The 19,758-nt window shown below is 42.2% G+C and overlaps 1 protein-coding gene across 1 annotated transcript; it reads right to left on the bottom strand.

Annotated features, from left to right (window-relative positions):
• Positions 1-543: 543 nt before the first annotated feature.
• IGSF1 (immunoglobulin superfamily member 1) lies at positions 544-15,951 on the bottom strand. Its single transcript, XM_066250020.1, has 20 exons — positions 15,879-15,951; positions 13,456-13,557; positions 13,280-13,306; positions 12,601-12,882; positions 11,946-12,233; positions 9,787-10,071; positions 9,262-9,546; positions 8,536-8,811; positions 8,084-8,204; positions 6,198-6,268; positions 6,069-6,101; positions 5,402-5,692; positions 4,834-5,112; positions 3,907-4,194; positions 2,851-3,138; positions 2,372-2,659; positions 1,910-2,197; positions 1,513-1,791; positions 999-1,122; positions 544-845 (listed from the first exon to the last, which is right to left on the bottom strand). Exons 1-20 carry the CDS (start codon positions 15,949-15,951, stop codon positions 710-712), a joined length of 4,104 nt encoding a protein of 1,367 aa, XP_066106117.1. The 3' UTR covers positions 544-709.
• Positions 15,952-19,758: the final 3,807 nt, after the last annotated feature.

Here is a 19,758-nt window from a genome sequence, read left to right as displayed (position 1 = left end):
CAGGGGCCACAAAGCATACTTGGACAATTTCATAGTTTTGCAGAGGACTAATCCTGATGTTTGTGTACTATGGACCAAGAAGTAATACAGTAAAAATGATTTAACTTCAACGTTTGCCTTCCTCAGGCTCAACTTGGAGAGAATATTTGCCATCCATTTGTTTATTCATCTATTTATTCAGTAATGAAATGGAAAGACAAAAGGACATTCTGTTCAGGATCATGTCTCAAACCACATTGATAAAGACTATTTTGGAATCTTCCCTCCTCTTCTATCCCATCATTGAGCTCCTTTCTCTGTACTATCAGTCCCATTATCTCTTATTCTGCCATGGAGGTCAGTTCCAATATACCATTTCTACTAAGTTTAAGTGAAAAACAGACCAGTGGAAAATCACTGCCATAATTTTTGCAGTTAAATAGTGAATACTCTCTTTATTCAGAAGAATACATTTTTAATGGAATTACACGCACCAGTAAATCAATATAGTGAGGAGTCACAGAGATGGGGGATCTTTCTTTAGGGAACATCTCACCTAATATCTACAGTTGAGAGAACTCTGAACTCCCACAATCCCCTTGACCCTGCTCAGATGACTAGTGACCAAGGAATATGAGATGGGGCTGACTTCCAGGGTAATCAGTCAGATTTACTGGCCTCTGAAAATAAAAGAGAGAGGAGAAGAAAGCTTTTGTAAAGGAGGGGATTATTATATTGGGACAGGCAGGTCCACAGAGGTTTCCTGAGAGAGTGATGAGGGAGAGTTGGTGTTGCCGCCCAGTTCTTCCTCTTGGTTACACTCCTCAAGGACTATGGTCTGGTCCCTTCCATCTGTATCTGAATCTCTGTGTAGATAAAAGACATGACTAAAGGAGTATCCAGAACAACCAATTTGAAAACAGTTAGAATTGTGAGGATCATATGTTATAGGCACATTGAAAGCATTGTTTTTTCAGTAGCCTTGGGTTTGCAGAAGGAGGCTGACATGATATATTTACCTGATTCGGAGTCGAGGCCACTTCCTCCACTCTATGGCTAGAACCACCCCCAAAGCTACAACCACCACGACAATCAGGCTACTTCGGACAATGTTTCCGACAGTGCACTCTTGAGCAGAAAGCCCTGTGATGATAAAAAAGGAGAAAGAAAAGCCATAGAGGTTAGCACATGTATGTTCCACTTGATCTCTCATTGCCTCTTCATCTGGCCTCCTTCAAGCTTTACTTGGGAGCCATGTGTTGAAACTGTAGAAGAGGTTATCAGAGACAGTGCCTATGATAAGGCAGAAGCAGCCCTCTTTTGGGGGAGGTGTATGGCAGAGGCTTTGAAAATATCCAGCTCACTAACTTTGAGTGAATCTGAAGTCCCACCTCACTACTCCTAGAGAAATATAACAACACTTGTCTCTGATTCCAAGCCCACTCTCTTCCATATCTGGTTTGTCTCCATGGGAAATGTCACTGGGATCCCAGGTGCATTAATGCCAGGAACATGGAGGGATTATCCACTCACCTGCTGCACCCACCAGCTCCAGGGAATCACTAGGTTCTGACCAGATATCTGGGTGGTATTGGAGGCGGTAGCTACAGCTGTAGTTTCCAATGCCTTTTCCTTCTACATTGTTAATGACAAAATCTCCATCTTCTGAGAACTGCTGAGGAGCTTCTTCTCTGTCATGTTCCAGAACAAATTCAACACCTGACATAGGTCCTCGGCACTGAAGGGTTATGTCTTTCCCTAGCTTGAACACAGTGCTGGGCCAGGCTGACAAGGAAGGTTTAGGGGGTTTATCTGTAACCAACCAGAACACAGAATAAGAGGTGGTTCTGAACCCAACCCTTAACTCCCTTAGGGCTAACTACTAAAAACACTAAAATCTAGACACTTTCTGAAGTCTCCATGACCTTACCAGTCACCGAGATGTCCAAGGAGTCACTATGATTGGAAGCTGCAAGGGGAGCAGAGTCCAAATAATAAACACAGCTATAGATCCCAGAGTCTTCACCTGTCACCGCTGGAATCCAGAAGTCAGCCTTGTAGCCACTTGTCCTCCGTTGCTCTAAGGGTTCTTGAGAACCCTCCTTCAACAAGACAAATGTTGAATCTGGCAGTTCTCCTTGACATTGAAAAGTCATATTATCTCCAGGGGCTACCATGGGACCAGGCTGGACTAGTAGTCTGGGTTTGGGGAGAAAACCTAGAAAAAATTAATTCCTGGTCAGAGAGAAGAGATCACCCCTGAAGACTGATGTTTAATTAAAAGGCAAGACTATTGCTTGCTTCTTAAACTCTGAAAACCATCTGTACCATCTTCTAGTCTATTCCCACCTTTATACTCCCCCATCCCCACTACAAAGATTTCCCCCCTTACCTGTGATTATAAGTTCCAAGGTGTTGCTAGGCAGTATCTTGATAGGGCTGTCCCAATCAGGGTGGTAGCAGCAGGTGTAATGCCCTATGCTAGTACCAGATATATTGGCGATGAAGAACTCCCCGCTATTACTGGTGGATCCCCAGAGCTGCATTGAAGTACCTTCTTTTTCTTTGTGCAGAATGTACCCTACTCCATAGACTGGCCCTTGGCACCAGAGAGTAACATCCTGCCCCATGGGAACCACAGAACTGGGCTCAGCAAACAACCGTGGCTTGGGAAATGTGTCTACGAGGAGACCAAAGGTATAAAGTGGTGAGTATGGAAACTTACCTCTTGCTGAATTAACCATTCATCTTTTTCTTTCTGGCCACAGTAGTTCCCCTCCATGGCCTAGCCTAGCCTTACAAGAGGGGTTACCCTTCCTAACCCTTACAGCTGTTGTCTCTGTCCCAGCTCCATGTTTTCTCTGTTCTTACCAGTCACCCAGATCATAACAGGCTTGCTGAGATGTGATCCTCTGTTTGACATGGTAGTCTCATAGTAGATACAACTGTAGTTTCCAGAGTCCTCTTCCCCAACAGTGTGGAGGAGGAAGTCAGTTGAGTTCCCTGAGGTACTCTGGAACTGTAAAGGAACCTGAGTTTCCTCATGCAAGAGGGCAAACCGCATTCCCTGGGAAGTCCCCTGACAGTGCAGGATTACGTTCTTCCCAGGAAACACCACAGGACCTGGCTGTGCCAGGAGTATGGGTTTGGGGTAGAATTCTGAAATTAAAGAGACCACAATGTTAGAGAAGCCTGCCCTCCCACATTCTGTAAATTGTTTTTTTAACTGTTATTAAAAAAACAGGTTTATTGTAGAAAATTAGAAAATACAGAAAAAAAACTAATGAAGAAAATGTAATTTTACCATTCAATGATAACCATTCTTTATATATATATTTATATCTTTCTTTTCTTTTAATTTTTTTCTTTACATGCTCATGTCATTGTAGGTATAACTATTTGCATAATTGGGATCCTATTGTATACTTGATTACATAGTTTAATATTTTTTCACTTTACATTGTAAATATTTTCCCATGATGTTATACAGCCTTTGAAAACTATTACTTCTGATGCAGCTGACATTTGAAGATCTTCACCCTTTCTTTGAGGACCATCCAGCCCACCAATCTTTGACAACCAAGCTAAAGAAAAAGGAGACACTGAACCTAAAGCTCAAGGCCAAACAAAAAAATGATTTCATAAATAGTGCAAAGTGAATTTGACTCTAGGGCTTGGACACCCCCATCTGCCTTACTTCTTTCCCCAGAAATTAATTACTTGCCTTTTCCCTCTCTGTTTCTCTTATTCTTTTATTGATAATATCAATAGTTGCCTTACATGATCTGTTTACCATGTGCCAATCACCTTTCTAAGCACTTTCTTGGTGACTTTGAGAAGGAGCACTTCTTTCTCTCCTGCTGACAGGCCTTCCACCCACTGTCTCAGGGTTAGTTTGCCCTCCACCTTCATTTTCCCACTTCTGACCTGTCACCACGAGCTCCACAGATTCGCTGGGCTCAGACCAGATAGCAAAATCATAATAGCGGCAGCTGTAATTCCCTCCATTACCAATGTCCACTGAAGTGATCAGAAACTGAGCTGCACTGGCCCCCGGGCTTGCCCAAGACCTCTCACTGGACGCTATTTCATTTCCATCTTTGTAAAGAATAAAGTTCATGTGCTGGTGAGGAGTGGAGCAATTGAATGTCACTCGAGCACCAAGAGTGACCACTGGGCTGGCCCATGTGTTGAAGAAGGGCTTCGGGTACATTTCTAGAAGGCAAAGAAACAGAACACAACATGAAACCAGCTTAAAGGAGAAAAAAAGTAATATAGCTAATATTGGTTCCAGGAACCTTCTTTGTTTTATACAGTATTTCATTCAGAGGTAGGTTCTGCATTTAAAAATGCAGGCAACTCCACTTGGCAGATGCACTTCTCACAAGGACCCTTCAGCGCCCACCCCTTACCTCCTGCAGCTGTAACCTCATTGTAATCAGGGTAGATCATGGAGGCTAGCTAAAAGATTTAATTGTCACTGAGGTTCTGTTGGTTCCCTGAGCCTCAGTTGGCCCATTTGGACAGGAAGGGGAAATAGTATCTTCTCTAAGGTACCGTCTCACTTTTTTGTCCAAATATCCCTTGAATATTTGCTCTATAGCTAAAATAATTAATATAAAATAATTAGAAAAATTAAATCACCCTCCACAAACTCCAGCTATTAATAATGATTACTGCTATTTATATCATGCAGGCAGAGGCCCCGGCACTCCCCACACCACGCCTGCCTGGCTCTAAGATTGGACACAGGCTGCTAGGACCAACTACAAAGTTTGCTGTGGGGAGAGGAGTGTCTGACCCAGAGTTTTTTGTCTTCCCCCCTCCTTTTTCACATACCCTTTTCAGTTCTACCTTTTAAAACAAGTTCCAGGGGCTCACTGGGCTCAGACCATTTGAAAGGGTGCGTTTCAGTGTGAGTGCGGCAACTATAATTGCCTTCCTTTTTTTCTTCCATTCTTTGGATTGTAAAAAAGGCTTCTCTCCCAACCGCACCAAGTTGCTGGACAGGTTCCTGCAATCCTTCCTTATACAGTGCAAACCCCATGCCTGCCAGCCATCCTTTGCATCGGATTTGCAGTTCCTGGCCCCGGATTGGGGGCAAAGCAGAAATGACAGGTTTGGGGAGGATGTCTAGAAAATAAAAATAGGATAGAAATGCAGTCCGAAGTTTGAAGGTGCCCAGAGAGGACATGGAGTCACTGAGTCAGCAAAAAAGAAATCCATTCTGGACTGGCCTTTGGATCCTCCTGTCAATCTCTTCTTACTCTCCTACCACCTCCTCCATTTCAGTGTCCCTCCTTTCCTACATGTGGCATAAGCCACTTGGCTCTTAGTCTGTGCATTCCCCCAAACCCAGGAGCAATGGTAGAGTCCCAGGGGCTCTGAGGATTATTCCAAAGGACGCTCTGACATTTCTTACCTGTCCCCACCAGCTCAAGTGCTTCACTGGGCTCCGAAACAGCCATCTCTTCCCACGAATGACAGTGGTAACTCCCGGTATGGCTCTGGGTCAGGGCACCAAGGGGGAAAGCAGCCCGAACCAGTTCTGAGGCTGGCCGAGTTGCGATCCACCCCGTCCCATCTTTCAGCAGCACAAACTCCTTAGTTGAGCCAGAAGGGCTTCTGCACCAGAGGGTTAAGTTCTTCCACGGGGCCAGAGGGAAGTTGGTCTCTGCCCATAGCTCAGGTTTAGGGGTTGGCATGATTATTTCTAGAAACAGCAGAGTTAATAAAGCCATTCTCCTACTTTCTCCCCCTACCTTTACTTTGGAACCCCCTACCCACATCACACTCCCCACTTCCCCATTCAACTCAAATTCTAACCTTTTCCTTCCTTTTTCAGGTGTAGGGGAAAGGGTAAGCTAATGTCTCAGGCGAAACTCAGAAAAGTGCAGAAGCTTCGAAGAAAATTTGCAAGCATAAAAGCAGAGTTATAGGCTGAATTTTTCTAGCAACTTTAGCAAGTGTGCCTTCCTGGCTGTCCTTCCCTTCCAATCAGTCACTCCCTGGCCACTGACTCTGACACTACGTAGTTATTTCAGATCTCTAAGGAGGAATGTCTCAGTCTGGAGCAGAAAAAAACTCACCAATCTCTTCTGTCAATACCCCATTGCACAGTCCTGAAAAAGAAATTGCTGCCAGGGTTTTGCCCCCTCCCCCACAGAACTTCACCCAGGCTTGCTGCTCAGACTCTTACCCCACCCCCTTGTACTCACCACAGCAGAGAAGGGCAGTGATTATGAACAGCATGGTGACCCCTTGAGCTGTTCCCAGCAACCAGGCTTCTCTAGCGAGACCAGAAAAGAGATGAGAGGAGTTGCTGGGATTAGGGAAAGGGCGGAGAGAAGGGGGCGGCAATTTATGTCATTGGCTTGCTCACCACCCAATAGGGATTGAATATAGCCAGGATAAAGGGAAATAATCTTTTCTGACATCGATGGCTTTTCTTTTTGAGGTCCTTTCCATCTACAAATCTCTTGCACTTTCATGACCCATGTACCCCCACCCTCCTTCTTCCCAGCCTATATCAGATGTCAGCTTGCCATGGCCATGATTAGGTTGTTGCTGGAATTGAGATGTCAGATGTGAAAATTTTGTAACTCTAGCTCTCAGAACCCTGGGAGCTCACAGTGATCGGCAGCTCTAGGTAGTAAGTGTGGGGGTAGAGGGAGAAATCTTGAGTGTTTTGACCATTATCAAGTTTAAGTTTGGAAGCAGTTTTTATTATGGAAGTATTGGTCTTCAGACTGACCTGCCTCACCTGCCATTGTTATGGAAATGTTGACTAGGCAGCCACAGTGAATTATCAGAGGATTGTCAGTGCTGAACAAAGCTTGTTAGAGTGTGGGATCTTTATTCCACCCCCCAGATTATGACTAGAAATATGCAGCAGCTGTGGGGTTTGGGTCCTGTAAAATTAGATATTAAGCCAAAATTCATTTGAAAATTTTTACTTCTTAGTCAGGAAAATCTGCTTCTCAAGTTTTTCTGAAATCTGCTTTCTAAACTCATTCTTTGATACAGTGGTCCTGGGCTGAAGTGGGGCACTCAAAGCTACATTTTCCTTACTTCTGGCTTGCAGGTTACTCAATGTATGTGGGATTCAGGATAGCTTCTGAGGACTAGAACTCATCCCCCACTGAAACTGTCAAAACTCAAAGGTGATGGTTTTTGCAGAAGGTTTAGGTGCTTCCCTTATCATTACCAAAGAACTCTGTCCCTCAGGTCCCAGTGGAAAACATAGACACACACAATTATAGGTATCATCCATTGTGTATTGAATACTCCCAGACACACAAAGGTTATGACCATGATTGGGGGATACAGCCAGGAACAGAGGGTGGGGAAAAGTAAGCAAGGCATTCAGGAATTGAGGCTTCCTCCAGGCCAAGAACTGTTATTTTTCTTCTCATTTTCAAACAGAATAGCCTGAACACAGGTCATGGGAATGGGGAGAAAAGGGAATGACATCAAAGATTTAAAAAAATGGCAAGAGAACCTGTTTGGCTTGCCATTTTCTGGGTGAGAAGAAGCAGTCTGATTCCCTAGCCCAATCCATGGTCTCATCAGATGCCCATCCAAGTTAAGATTGTATTCTGAGAATGCTCTGTACAGGTAGTTGGAGGCCACAGTGACACAGAAGCTGGTTTCTATGGCAACTAGGATAAACCACAATACTATACCTTGAGAGCTACAGATTAAGGGTGAAAAGCTGGGATAGGAGTTGGATAACATTCTGGGGGACAGGAGAGCATGGCTTCTTGCAAAAGAAAAAGTTCCGACATGGAGGTTAATAAGGAAGATGTCAATCACTTCAGAAGGGGAGATGGTATGGGTGGGACATTTGGGCACTCTCCTGGGGGTTATCAGAGAATGAGGTTCTTGATTACTTCTCCACCCCCTGGGTTGGGTGCTAACCCTCTCTGAGATGAAAGAGAAACAGTTGGGATGAGAAAATCTTGTGTCTTAGGCCCAGAGGGTGGAGTATACAAAGGGTGTGCTCCTGTGGCTTGTCTCAACTTGTGTATAACTCATTCCTGAGTCTCTGGAGAGCCTGGACTCAGTTAGGTTGAGGCACACAGGACTGGGACAAGACAGTTACCTGATTCTGAGTCTCCAACATTTCCACCTTATCCATAGCACTACCAACAGCAAGGCAATAAGCTGCATGATTAGGGATAACCTGACAGCTTCATTCAGAATGTAATTCCAGGTGAGCAAGCCTGTGGCCAGAGAAGAAGAGAAGCAGGGGCCTTGATGGGGATAGGGGAAGTTGAACACAGTCTTGGGGGAAAGGAGAGCTGGTTACCGACAGTGAAGGAAAGGTGAGATAGAAGTGGCCTTCTTTTTTCATGAAGAATGGGAGCCTTGAAAGTATCCACTTCTTTTGAGTGACTGTGAGACCACCCCAGGGGAAGAGTGCCCAAACCCAAGGGCCTTGACTTACAAGCTCCTCACTTTCCTTTCTATATCTTTTTGGGCACTGCTCTGGGGTCTCAAGGCATCACGGCAAAAGATGTGAAAGGGCATCCTTATGAAGAGTTGTCCTCTCACCTGCTGGCCCCATCAGTTTCAGAGGCTCATTGCGATGTGACCAGATGTTAGGGTGTGCTTCTATGCGATACATGCAACTGTAGGTCCCTGTGCCTTTCCCTTCCATATTATTGATGATGAGGTCTCCGTCCACTGAGAGATTTTTTAATGTTGCTCTTTCTTCCCATTCCAGAGGAAATTCAAGTGGGTGAGATATTCGGCACTGAAGAGTGATGTCCCTTCCTAGCTTGAACACGGTGTTGGGCCAGGCTGACAGGGAGGGTTCAGGGGCCTTATCTGAAACAAGTCCAGAGACCAGAGTTAGAAGTGACCTTGAACTCAGTACCCTCTCCCCAACAAATGTTTTTTTAGCTCTCTAGTTGGTCTCCTTTTCTTTTCTACGTTCACTAGGTCAGTGGCTTCAAAATTTGACTATGCATCAGAACCCCTTACCCCACTCCTTAGTATCCATTCCTACTTTCATTCAGGACCTCATACCTATACGTTTTTCTTGGCATAAAGAAAATAACTTTTTGAAGGATTAAAATGGGGTTAGACCATGCTGAGATGTAGAGCTTGTGTAACAATCCTGGGAGAGAAGGTGCATAAAGTTATTGAAAAAAATTCTACACCAATTTATAAGTGTGTTTTTCCTTGGCTCATAACTCTAAGAGGATACAGGGCCACAAACACCTTTCTAGAACACTGCAATGATGATAAAAACAAACAAGAGTTATTAACACTTGCCTACAACCACAAGCTCCATAACATTTTGTGACTTCATCCTGATAGAGGTCTTCCAGGAGAAGAGATAGCGGCAGTTATCAATGCCATCATAGGTCACATTTTTTAGTAAGGATGACTCATTATTATCGATATTGGTGGCAGCCAAGGGTTGAAGTGGTTTGACTTCTTCTTCATACTTTGGAAGCACCACTTTATCTACTGGCCATCGATACCACAGGCTTATGTTCTGACCAATTTGGACCACAACATTGGGCTGAGCAAGTAGCCAGGTCTTGGGGAAAGTGTCTAGGAGGAGAACAAAAACAAACAAAAAAAACAAACAAAAAAACCCAGATGATGATAGGCTGACTTCCTCCTCCCACTACTTGGGGTTCTTTTCCTCCTCTTCCTCCTGTTCACCTTTGGCAAATCCCACTTCCTCCACCACTGTTGACCCTGGCTGCATGATTAGGTTTTCTAGGGGCCCAGAGGGAGTTGTGCATCCTTAGCCCTGGACAGAGGTCCCACAGCATCCCCTTCTCTTACCTATTACCTCGATTTTCAGGATATTACTGAGAAGTGAACCTCTGTATGACACATCATAGTAAAAACAGAGGTAATGTCCAGCATCATGGATTTTCAAAGCCCGGAAATTGAAATATGCCTCGTTTTTTACTGGCCTCTTTAGGTAATAGAAATTCTTCAAGTCTTCAAGCTTTATTAGGGCAAAGGTCATTCCATAGATTGGCCCTTGACACCTGAGAGTCAAACTTTCTCCAGGTGCCACGATGAGCCCAGGATAAGCTATGAGAGTTGGTTTGGGATAGAGTCCTAGAAAGGGAAGAGACCCTGAATTAAAGATAAGATAATTCTTCCTTATTATTTCCTGGTTTTCTTTTCTAGTTTATTTAAACAGGAAGTATTAATTGAAGTTTACCTTCTATTCCCTCTTCTTTCTTAAATCTCTGACTGTTTTAGGATATGATCATTATTAAGTTCACTTATGCCTCTGCTCTCTCACTGGGCTCTATCAGCTCCACTGAGCTCTATGTTTTGGAATATGTCTCAGTGAAATATATACTTTTGTAATTTGCTGTATCTTGAGGCCCCTGACATGACAAATGTAATTTTTCCAATCACAGTGAAACCAAAAACATGACTTTGTAGAGCATGAATTCAAGTGTAATATTAAGGATGGATTTTGAACACATGTAAGACCCTATTTCCCAACAGCATATTAAAAGATGCCAGTGAAGGACTGGCCAGTAAGTCTGCAACCCTAAAAATATCTGTTAATGAATCCATACCCTAATGTCCCTGTATTGTTGCTCCAGAGATATTAAACTACAAAATAGAGGAGAAACCTTCACATACCACTCCTTCTTATCCACCCCCAGTCTTAGGTAGACCCACTCATCCACTTTTGGAAAGATCAGCTCCATCATATGCTCACTGAGCATTTAGAAAGAGTCAGGAATCATATAGCTAGCTCTACAAATATGCAAGTAAAGAAAACACAGTCTCTGTCAGCAAAAAGCTCATTGTTTAAGGGGGATACTAGTGAACAAGTAACTTCAGATGTGTGTGCTAGTGGAATCTATGCTGGAAGGACATTCATACAACAAACACACATATGCATAGTTAAAACAGACAGATCTTTGTTTCTGATCCTCAATAAAAAGCTATACTAATGAAATTAATATCTACCATTTACTGAGAACTTATATGCCAGGCACTGTACATGTATTATATTTTGGCAAACCCTCATAACAACCCTGTGAGGTAGGCATTGTTACTATACCAATTTTTCAAATCAGGGACATGAAGCAAAGAGAGGTATCATATAGTAGATTGGATAAATACTGTTATCCCCTGTTAGAATGGTGGAAACCAAAGCACAGAGAGGTAAAGTCACTTGCTCAAGATTTCACAGAGAGGCAGTGTAAGACATGGAACTAGAAACCAGGATTACTGCCTCTAAATCCAGGGTACTTTCTATACCACTACAGCTTTTCCAAATCTTATTTAGCTTGAAAGCAAATGTAACCAATTCTATCTAATAAGCATCCAGCCCATAGTGTGAGGGAGTGGGGGCTAGGGTGTACGTCTGGCATTTGTACATTTTGGGGAGACTGCTGTTGTGTTTAAAGCTTGCTACTGCTATAATAGATCTGTATATACATGACCAAAGCAATTTATAAAGTCCTTCCTAAAATATACACTATGACTTTCTTTGTCATTTTTGTTTATTTTTATCACCAGCACTAGTGATTCATTCTTTTTCCCACACTAAAAATTAATAATCACAAATAAAATAAAATAAAATGCATTTATAATTTTAAATATCAGTTTTTAAGACTGCAGTGGCAGTGCCTGGCACATATTAAGTGCTCAATAAATATAGTCTAATGAATAAATGAATTCATGATATTCAACAAGTAGAAAACAACGAAGATGTGATGAGCTGAACCTGTTGGACATTTTGCTGGATTCATTCAATAGCCAAGTGATTGGCTCCCAAACATCTGCCTAGTATAGCATGTATGATTTTCATTTTCATCTCAGTAATAGCAAATGATTCTACCTAATGGGTCTTGCAGAGCCTAAGAACTGGCAGAAGAGAGTAAAATCAGAAAACCTTTCTCATCTAGCCATGATCCCAGGGACCACAATCATCAGACCCCAGCAGCCATAACCACACCCACCTGCCACAATCAGCTTCAGGGGGTTTCTGGGCTCTGACCACAGGGTGGGCAGTATCTGGATGTGAGCACGGCAGATGTAAACCATTTCACTCTTAGGTGTCATGTTGGTAATGGAGAAGATGGTCACTGTCCCAGTTGGGATTTGGTAATCCATGGGCTCTGCACAGCCCTCTTTGAACAGTACGAATACCAAATCCTGAAGCCAGCCATGACAAAGTATGTTAATATTACGTCCAGGAAGAGAAGAAATCTCAGGCTGGATCCAGAAGATGGGCTTGGGCAGCTGGCCTGGCAAGAGAGAACAAACTAGAAATCAGGCAGAAGAAGGACAGTGCTGCTCAGGGAGCAGCAGAGAAGAACTCTATTTAAATGAGTAATCTCATTTAAATCTGTGTAATCTTTATTTGCCACTCCTCCTTCCCCCATCTGGGGCACCATAATTTGAGAGCTTGCCCTCTAAATATATTTCAGAGTCCGCATTATCACTTTACATTGGCTATACTTGAGTAAGCACATATTTACTAACTGTGGAATGCCCACATATATATATGCATGCATTTGAAGTAAATGGATGAATGAATTAAAGAAACCCTGCAATGCGAAGGCAAGTATAAGCCCCAAGTTTGTTCTTGATTAGCTATTTCTGTCTTCTTACCTGGTGCCTCCAACTCTAAAAATTTCCTGGAATCTGACCGGCCTGTCTCCTTCCAGGAGCAGTACTTGTAATGACCTGTATTGGACTTAGTACGGGTACCTAAGGGGAATGAAACTTGAAAGGTTTTGTAGGAAGGGTGGATCCAGGTCATCTGAGTCTTATCCTTCAGCAGCAGGAACTTGCTTGAAATCCAAGAAGGGTTTTTACACCAAAGTGTGATATTCTCCCATGGAGCCTGGGGGTAGCTGGTCTCTATCCACAGCGCTGGTTGAAGCTGTATCACTGTCATTTCCAAAGATCAGAAAGATGTGAGCAGTACAACTCTCCCACAATGTGCCCCCAACGTCCCTCAAAATTAGTCCTGACTCAGATTTTTCCCTTTGTCTTCCCTTGGGAATAGAAGTGTCTGTTCATGTGGGAGGTGGGATAGGGACCATAGATATGTGTTCAAGGAATCCGAGTGAGTTGGGAGGTAAAGTGCAAGCCTGGTTTCATTTCTATCTGAGAAAAAGCTCTTTACCATTCTGTAGGAAACCAAGTCATGAAATGAGGAGCTCTTATTCTCAATCTGGGGATTTTTGGGGGGATCTCAAGGGAGTTTGGTCCAGGGCCATGGAGGCAGGCTGTTATCTTGGAACCTTCAGGAAGGAAGGTACTTGAGGTATCAGGATTTACTTACCCATTGATGTCATACCCAGACTCAGTCCTAAAAAGAGAGATTATGGTAAAGGAAAGGTCGCTCATTTCCCCCACCCACTCACAAACATTAATACTCTACTCTTCCCCCCCAAGGTGCCCACCCATATGGTTATTTATGACAGGGTTATTTGCCTCTCACCCATCCCTTGTACTCACGAATGCAAAAGAGCAAGAGACTGAATGTCCACATCATGGTGGCTTTCTCCCTTGGCCTTTCCAGGGTTATGGGTCTTCTGGTGCTCAATATATGCTTCAAGGCTTAAAGGGCTTTGCACCCTCAGCAGGTGGTGTGTTCTAAAAGCAAAAGTGTTTTTACTTAAATTACTTGTCTTTTTCCTTAAAGTTTAATTTGGGTCACTAAACTGCAGTTGACAACCTTACTACTTTCTACTTCCTTACAAGCATGCAAGGTATTACAAGGTATCACAAGATCATCACCTGCTACTTGCTTTATTTGTCCCTTTTCCCCACACTCTCCTCCACTCAAAGTCTTGTTGCTGGTACCTAAGGTTTCAAATTTATTGAAATTTGTCTGTTTTTCCCTGGGATCTAAAATTCCCAGAGGTTTGACCTAATCTAGGCCATCAGAAGCCCTACAGGATGAATGAAATGGGAGTTGGAGAGAGTCACCTTTTCAGAATGTATATATGAGTCCTCCAACAATGTAGCAAAGGAGGTGTTCCTACCATCCCTATTTTGCTGGCAAGGAAACTGAGGTTGAGAGAGGATATATAATTTTTCCAAAGTCAAAAATATTAAATATTGGAGTTTAAATTGAAATACATTTTTAACTCTAATGCCTATGCTCTAAAACCAGTAAGTATTTAAACTCCCAGAGGTAGTCCTTTCCTCTATCCTCTCACTCCCACACCTGTCCTATCTCATCCCCATCGAGACCTTCCCTTCTGGGGGGTGCTTCAGGTACAAAATTACTCTCATTCTTATCTCTTACCCCAAAAGCTCAAAATCCCCATCTCTAGTAGGTGCTGGAGAATCAAGTTGCTTGAGCTAATTAATATAAGGTGTAAATGATTTATTGTCTGCCTCTAATTTGTAACCATTTTTGTTCATTGCCCCTGAGGATAAAAAGAATTGTTTGAATTTCAGGGAATAGGGAAAATATTTGAGTTGAGGAACTCCTTATTTTCTGAAACTGCTATTGACCACAGCACTGAATGTACATAAGATAGTCCCCTTATGCTTTCCTGTGTCTCCCACCCCACCCAGAGTATTCTTTTACAAGAGAAGGTGTATCACCACCACACAATCTCAGGCAAATCTCCACTGACCCCAGTTGTTTAATCTTAGCTCAGTAGAATGGAGTAAAGCAGTTTCCAGAACAAAAAGGGGCTGATTTTCTTTCCCAAACTGATCCTAATACCACATCTTCTAACTTGGTCCAGTGCTAACCCTGGGCAGACAGAATAAGTCATTTGAACTGTAAGAAGCAGGTGGACATTCAGAGACAGAAAGAAGCACAGTTTATTTTTGTATTTCTTCTTTTTATTGACGGAGGCTCCAATAATTCTCTTTGAACTTTTCATATCTGCAAAATGGGAGAATAATATTTACCTAAGTATTGATGTTGTGTTGGATCAGAAATAAGATATGTATAGTGCTAGGCACATACATAGTGAACAATTCATACAAAAGAGGCTATTTTTCTTCTTCCCAAATACTGTATCAGTCTGGTGTAGGACCCTAAAGATGCTTTTTCCATCTCAAATCCTACAGGCCCTTATCTCCAGGGTCAGGGCCCAGCCCAGGCTTGGATGCCACCCTGTTGCTTTGTTGCTCTGAAGCATTTGGCCAGGATTTATTGGACAAGCCAGGTTCTACTGCCTAGGGATTCTGCCTATGAATGCCATTTGAGATTTCATCCTTGCCACTTGGACTCCTAAACCAAGGTTTTGCTTCCTAAGGGTTTGAATGGAATCAGGGAAGCTGAGGTGCTCAGCATAGCTGCCGCCTCCCCCATTCCCCCATCACTAAGGAAAATGTTTCATTTATAATCAACCAAAATGATGAACCTTATGCTCAGGAAACGGACAGCAGCTTCAAGCTTCAGGTTAAATGACCACGCCCATATTGGCCTTTCACACCCACAACCCCACCCCCAACTTCGGTAGTCTAGTCTTTTTAGCCTCCTCTTCCAATTCATCCCAAGCAATTCCCCCGCCCTTAGGCACCTCCGCAATGCTTTAAAGCATGACATACCCCATACTCTCGAATGTCTGCTGGTTTGCCCCCCCCCCCCGCATAGCTTTGAGAGCTCCAGTAATCAAAGGGGTTAGGCTCCGCAGGGCGCCGGGTATATGCTCCTCCGCTGAGGGTTTGGAGGGAAGACTGAGAAGATAAAGGGAAGATATCTAGTGCCTAGAGATCCTCAGCAAGGCAAGGCTGTGTTAGAGAGGGAAGAAGAAAGAAAAGAATGAAGAGGGTGAGGGGACAGACTGGAGAGCAGTTCGAATAACGGCAATTAATTACAGCGGGGGACTATTTTGGGGTTTTGTTTAGGATCTAATGGTCAGTATTTAATCTTCAGCCACTGGACTATGCGTTCATTTGCAGGTACTTACGGTAATTGAAGGCCTGCTCCGGTTTAGGAGATTCTCCAGTGAGCTCCTCCAGACGCAGAGAACTGCCCGGCATGAGTAGAGCTAAGGACAGCCTTCCAGGCTCTGAGCCCCGCCTCCTTCTCTACATCGCCTGCTCGCTAGTCAGCTCCAATCTCCTCCCCTCCCTCCGACAAGCTCTGGGAGACCACCTACACTAACTCTGCCTGACACCTGCAGTCCTCTGACAACCGGGATTTCTAAGCCCCCCCCCCCCCCCAGCTCTGTGCTTCTCTCTTGAAACCCTGCAGAGGTTGATGGAGCCAAATTCAGGCCCCTGCCACCTCGCCTGTCGCTCATAGTTTCATTAGGTCACTGTATTTTGGAGGGGAGAGGTCCAGCTCTAAGACTGTTAAAGCTGTAGATCCTTCCTCCCTAGCTCCCCAATGTTTTGGGGAATCTCAGATATTCCTCTGCCCATTCAATGTCCCACAATGCATAAACATTGCATCTATGATTTAAACGTTTAAATGTGTACTATGTGCCTCTGGTTCCTGGACACCTACTGTTTCTAATCTTCATAGCAACCCTACATAATGTGTTACTTCCCTCAATTTTACAGACTAGAAAACTGAAGCTCAGAGAGGGTTAAGTAACTTAGACAATCTTCAAGTTTCAGCTTGGAATAAAAGCCCAGGTGTTAGAGACATACCAATTTGACTTTCAATCCATGTTCCATTATTCGATACTTGAGAAATCACAAGTGAGTTAAACTTTCTGAATCAAAGTTCACCCATGGTAAAATAAAGAATACAACAGAAGGTATTGCAAAAGGCTTCAATGGGATAGTGCAAGTAAAACTTATAGCATATTAAGCTTGGTACCTGATAGGTGCTCAATAAATAGTAGCTGCTGTTTCTGTCATCAGTGATATAGACAATCTTTCGTGAATTCAGTTGACCATGAAAGACTTTATGAAATGACAATGTATGAATGAAATACTAAGCAAAGCTCCTGACGTATGTAATGGGGTTAAAGATAGCATCCAATTGACTCACAGATCCATTGATTAAGAAATAGTAAAACTTTTCTGTTATATACATTTTTTTACTTTCATAAAAGATTAAACATTACAGAAAAAGTACTGTAATTCAACAAAAACCTACATAAAAATAAGGTAGCAGCTCTTTTAAAGGCAAATTAATATCATATCTTCATGCATCAGGTGATATAAATTGTGGTTTTCTGGCACCTTCTCTTTCTACACACTATTAAAAACTGTAGAATATCACGTAAAGAATAGAATAGTCATATTAATATAAAACTGTGTTTTTATGGGGGAAATTATTTTGACTCTCCAAGCTTTAGTTTTCTAATATTTAAAATGGGGAAAATAATTGTATTTACTATAACAAAGAGTTTTAGTTAAGATTGCATGAAAATCCCCCTGTAAACCACTACATAATGCCTAGGGCACTATTAACTCAATAAATATTGAGTGTTTTCTTTGTGTCATGCATTCTTCCACATGCTGAAAATTCAGAGATAATGCTCTTAAGGAGTTTGTAGTCTTTTATTAAAGAGTTTGCAGTCTAAGGATATAGGGTAATAGAGAATGAGGTGTAGGAGATAGACAGAGAAGGGGGTGTTATGAAGTCACAGGATTGCAATAGAAAAGACCAACAAATAATGTATGGAGAGTTGGGAGCAGTTTGCTATTTCTATGGGCCTAAACTAGGGTAGGAGAAGCAGAGAAAGAAAGGGAGCAAGGGTTCCTGAAATATTTAGGAGGTAAAATTGGCCAAATATGATGGTTGAATACAGTAGTGACAATCAGATGAAAATATGTATGCCAATTTTTAAAACATCTATACAGTAATCACTATGATAGTACCAGGCACCATAAATACTAACTCATTGTGTCCCAAAACAACAATATATCATAGCTATCATTATCAGTCGCATTTTATAGATGAAGAAAGTGAAACATAGAGTCATTAAGCAAATTGTCTAATGTATACACAGCAAGTGGCAGAGCTAGGATTCACAGGTCTAGGATTCACATCCAGGTAGCCTGTATATATAGTTCCATGTCTTTTTTAATTTTTAATTATTTTATTCTATTTTTTAAAAGATTCTTATATAGACAAGATTTATGAAAACTTTTATGCCGAGTAGCTGAACAACTTTTTTAGCCCCTTCATTCTTTAAAGAAAAAAGAAACAATAACAGGTATATTTGACATACAACATTACATTTTACATAATGTTTCAGGTGTACAACATAATAATTCAACTTTTGTATATACTGTATTGGGAAATGCAGTCCCATGTTCCTAACCAATACCTTATGCTGTCTCTTCATTGGATTGTGGTAATGATAAAACCAAAGAGTAACAAACGTAAAAATAAAACAGATGTAAAAACAGTAAAATAGAAATGCACTAATCAAATGCATTGTTAATAATATAGAAAAAAGCAATGATAGTGATCTCCTGCTTTCTGCAAGTCCTTGGCCTGATGCTATTGTTCTTGGAACAACAGCCTGAATCTGTAGCCCAGAATCCCCACTAACTGGCCATGAAAGCCTAAAAAAATGTCCTGGTCCCGTGTAGATAAGGATACCATTCACTCTTAGCTTTTGCTTTAGATCACTATGGAATGCTGAAGGGACTATTATTCAGGCTTCACTAAAGCCCCTCAATCAAACTATGGCTGGCAAATGAGATACAAGAAACTCCATCTCTATGCTACCTCTGTTGGTCTTAAAACTTGCAGTCTGCCTACAGCTGAAGAAGCAATTTCTGGCCAACTTCCCCAGAGAAAACTTGAGTGACCCAATATTTTTTTAATTTTTTATTTATTCATTTTAGAGAGGAGAGAGAGAGACAGGAAGAGAGAGAGAGAGAGAGAGAGAGAGAGAGAGAGAGAGAGAGAGAGAGAGGAGAGAGAGATGGGGGGGAGGAGCAGGAAGCATCAACTCCCAAATGTGCCTTGACCAGGCAAGCCCAGGGTTTCGAACCGGCGACCTCAGCATTTCCAGGTCGACGCTTTATCCACTGCGCCACCTCAGGTCAGGCCTATGACCCAATATTTTAAAGCTGGGGGTAGAAGCCAACAAGGCCTGCAGCTGTGACATTACTGAGATGGAGTTCTTTATGTTGATTCTACTGGCCTTCCCCCATCAGGATTCTAGCAGGCTTGGGACTCCATGACTCTGAATCTTACACATGCACACAGACACTCCAAGAAGCCTGGTGTAAGTAAATAAAATCTCCTCATTTATTACTCTAACATAGGCTGATATTAAACAACTCCTCTTTAAAGGAATGTTTTGAGAATTACCAGTCTATTCTTGGGGGCCAGGGTTCTCCAACCCTTTAAACTAGTGGTATGAACAGAAGGAGACTGGTATGGGAGTTCTCATTGTCACTGTTCCAGGAAGTGGTAATATTAGAAAATATTCCTGAGCCATACCCTTCTCACTTTCACACCTTGAGAATGAGGCAGTGGTGGGATTCTAATAACTTAATAACTGGTTTTCTTCCCTAATGACCATTTTAAGTATAAAAAAGACATACTGAAAACTAGTTTATTATTTCATGCATTTAATACTTAAATGAGAACAATTGAAGAAGTACGCAAAACTAGATAATGTTATAAGAATGAGTTTTAAAATATTAATAAAATATGTTAAATTATACTTGACAAAAAACAAAAAAAACTGTTATATAAGATATTTCTATATTGTTTCTTTTTTTTAAATAAATTTTTATTAATGGTAATGGGATGACATTAATAAATCAGGGTACATATATTCAAAGAAAACATGTCTAGGTTATTTTGTCATCAAATTATGTTGCAAACCCCTCGCCCAAAGTCAGATTGTCCTCCGTCACCCTCTA

The sequence above is a fragment of the Saccopteryx bilineata genome, chromosome X, assembly GCF_036850765.1.
Source record: "Saccopteryx bilineata isolate mSacBil1 chromosome X, mSacBil1_pri_phased_curated, whole genome shotgun sequence".
Classification (NCBI taxonomy): Eukaryota; Metazoa; Chordata; class Mammalia; order Chiroptera; family Emballonuridae; genus Saccopteryx; species Saccopteryx bilineata.
The sequence above is the reverse complement of the archived record's forward strand: the minus strand, read 5'-3'. Positions and strand labels throughout refer to the sequence as shown.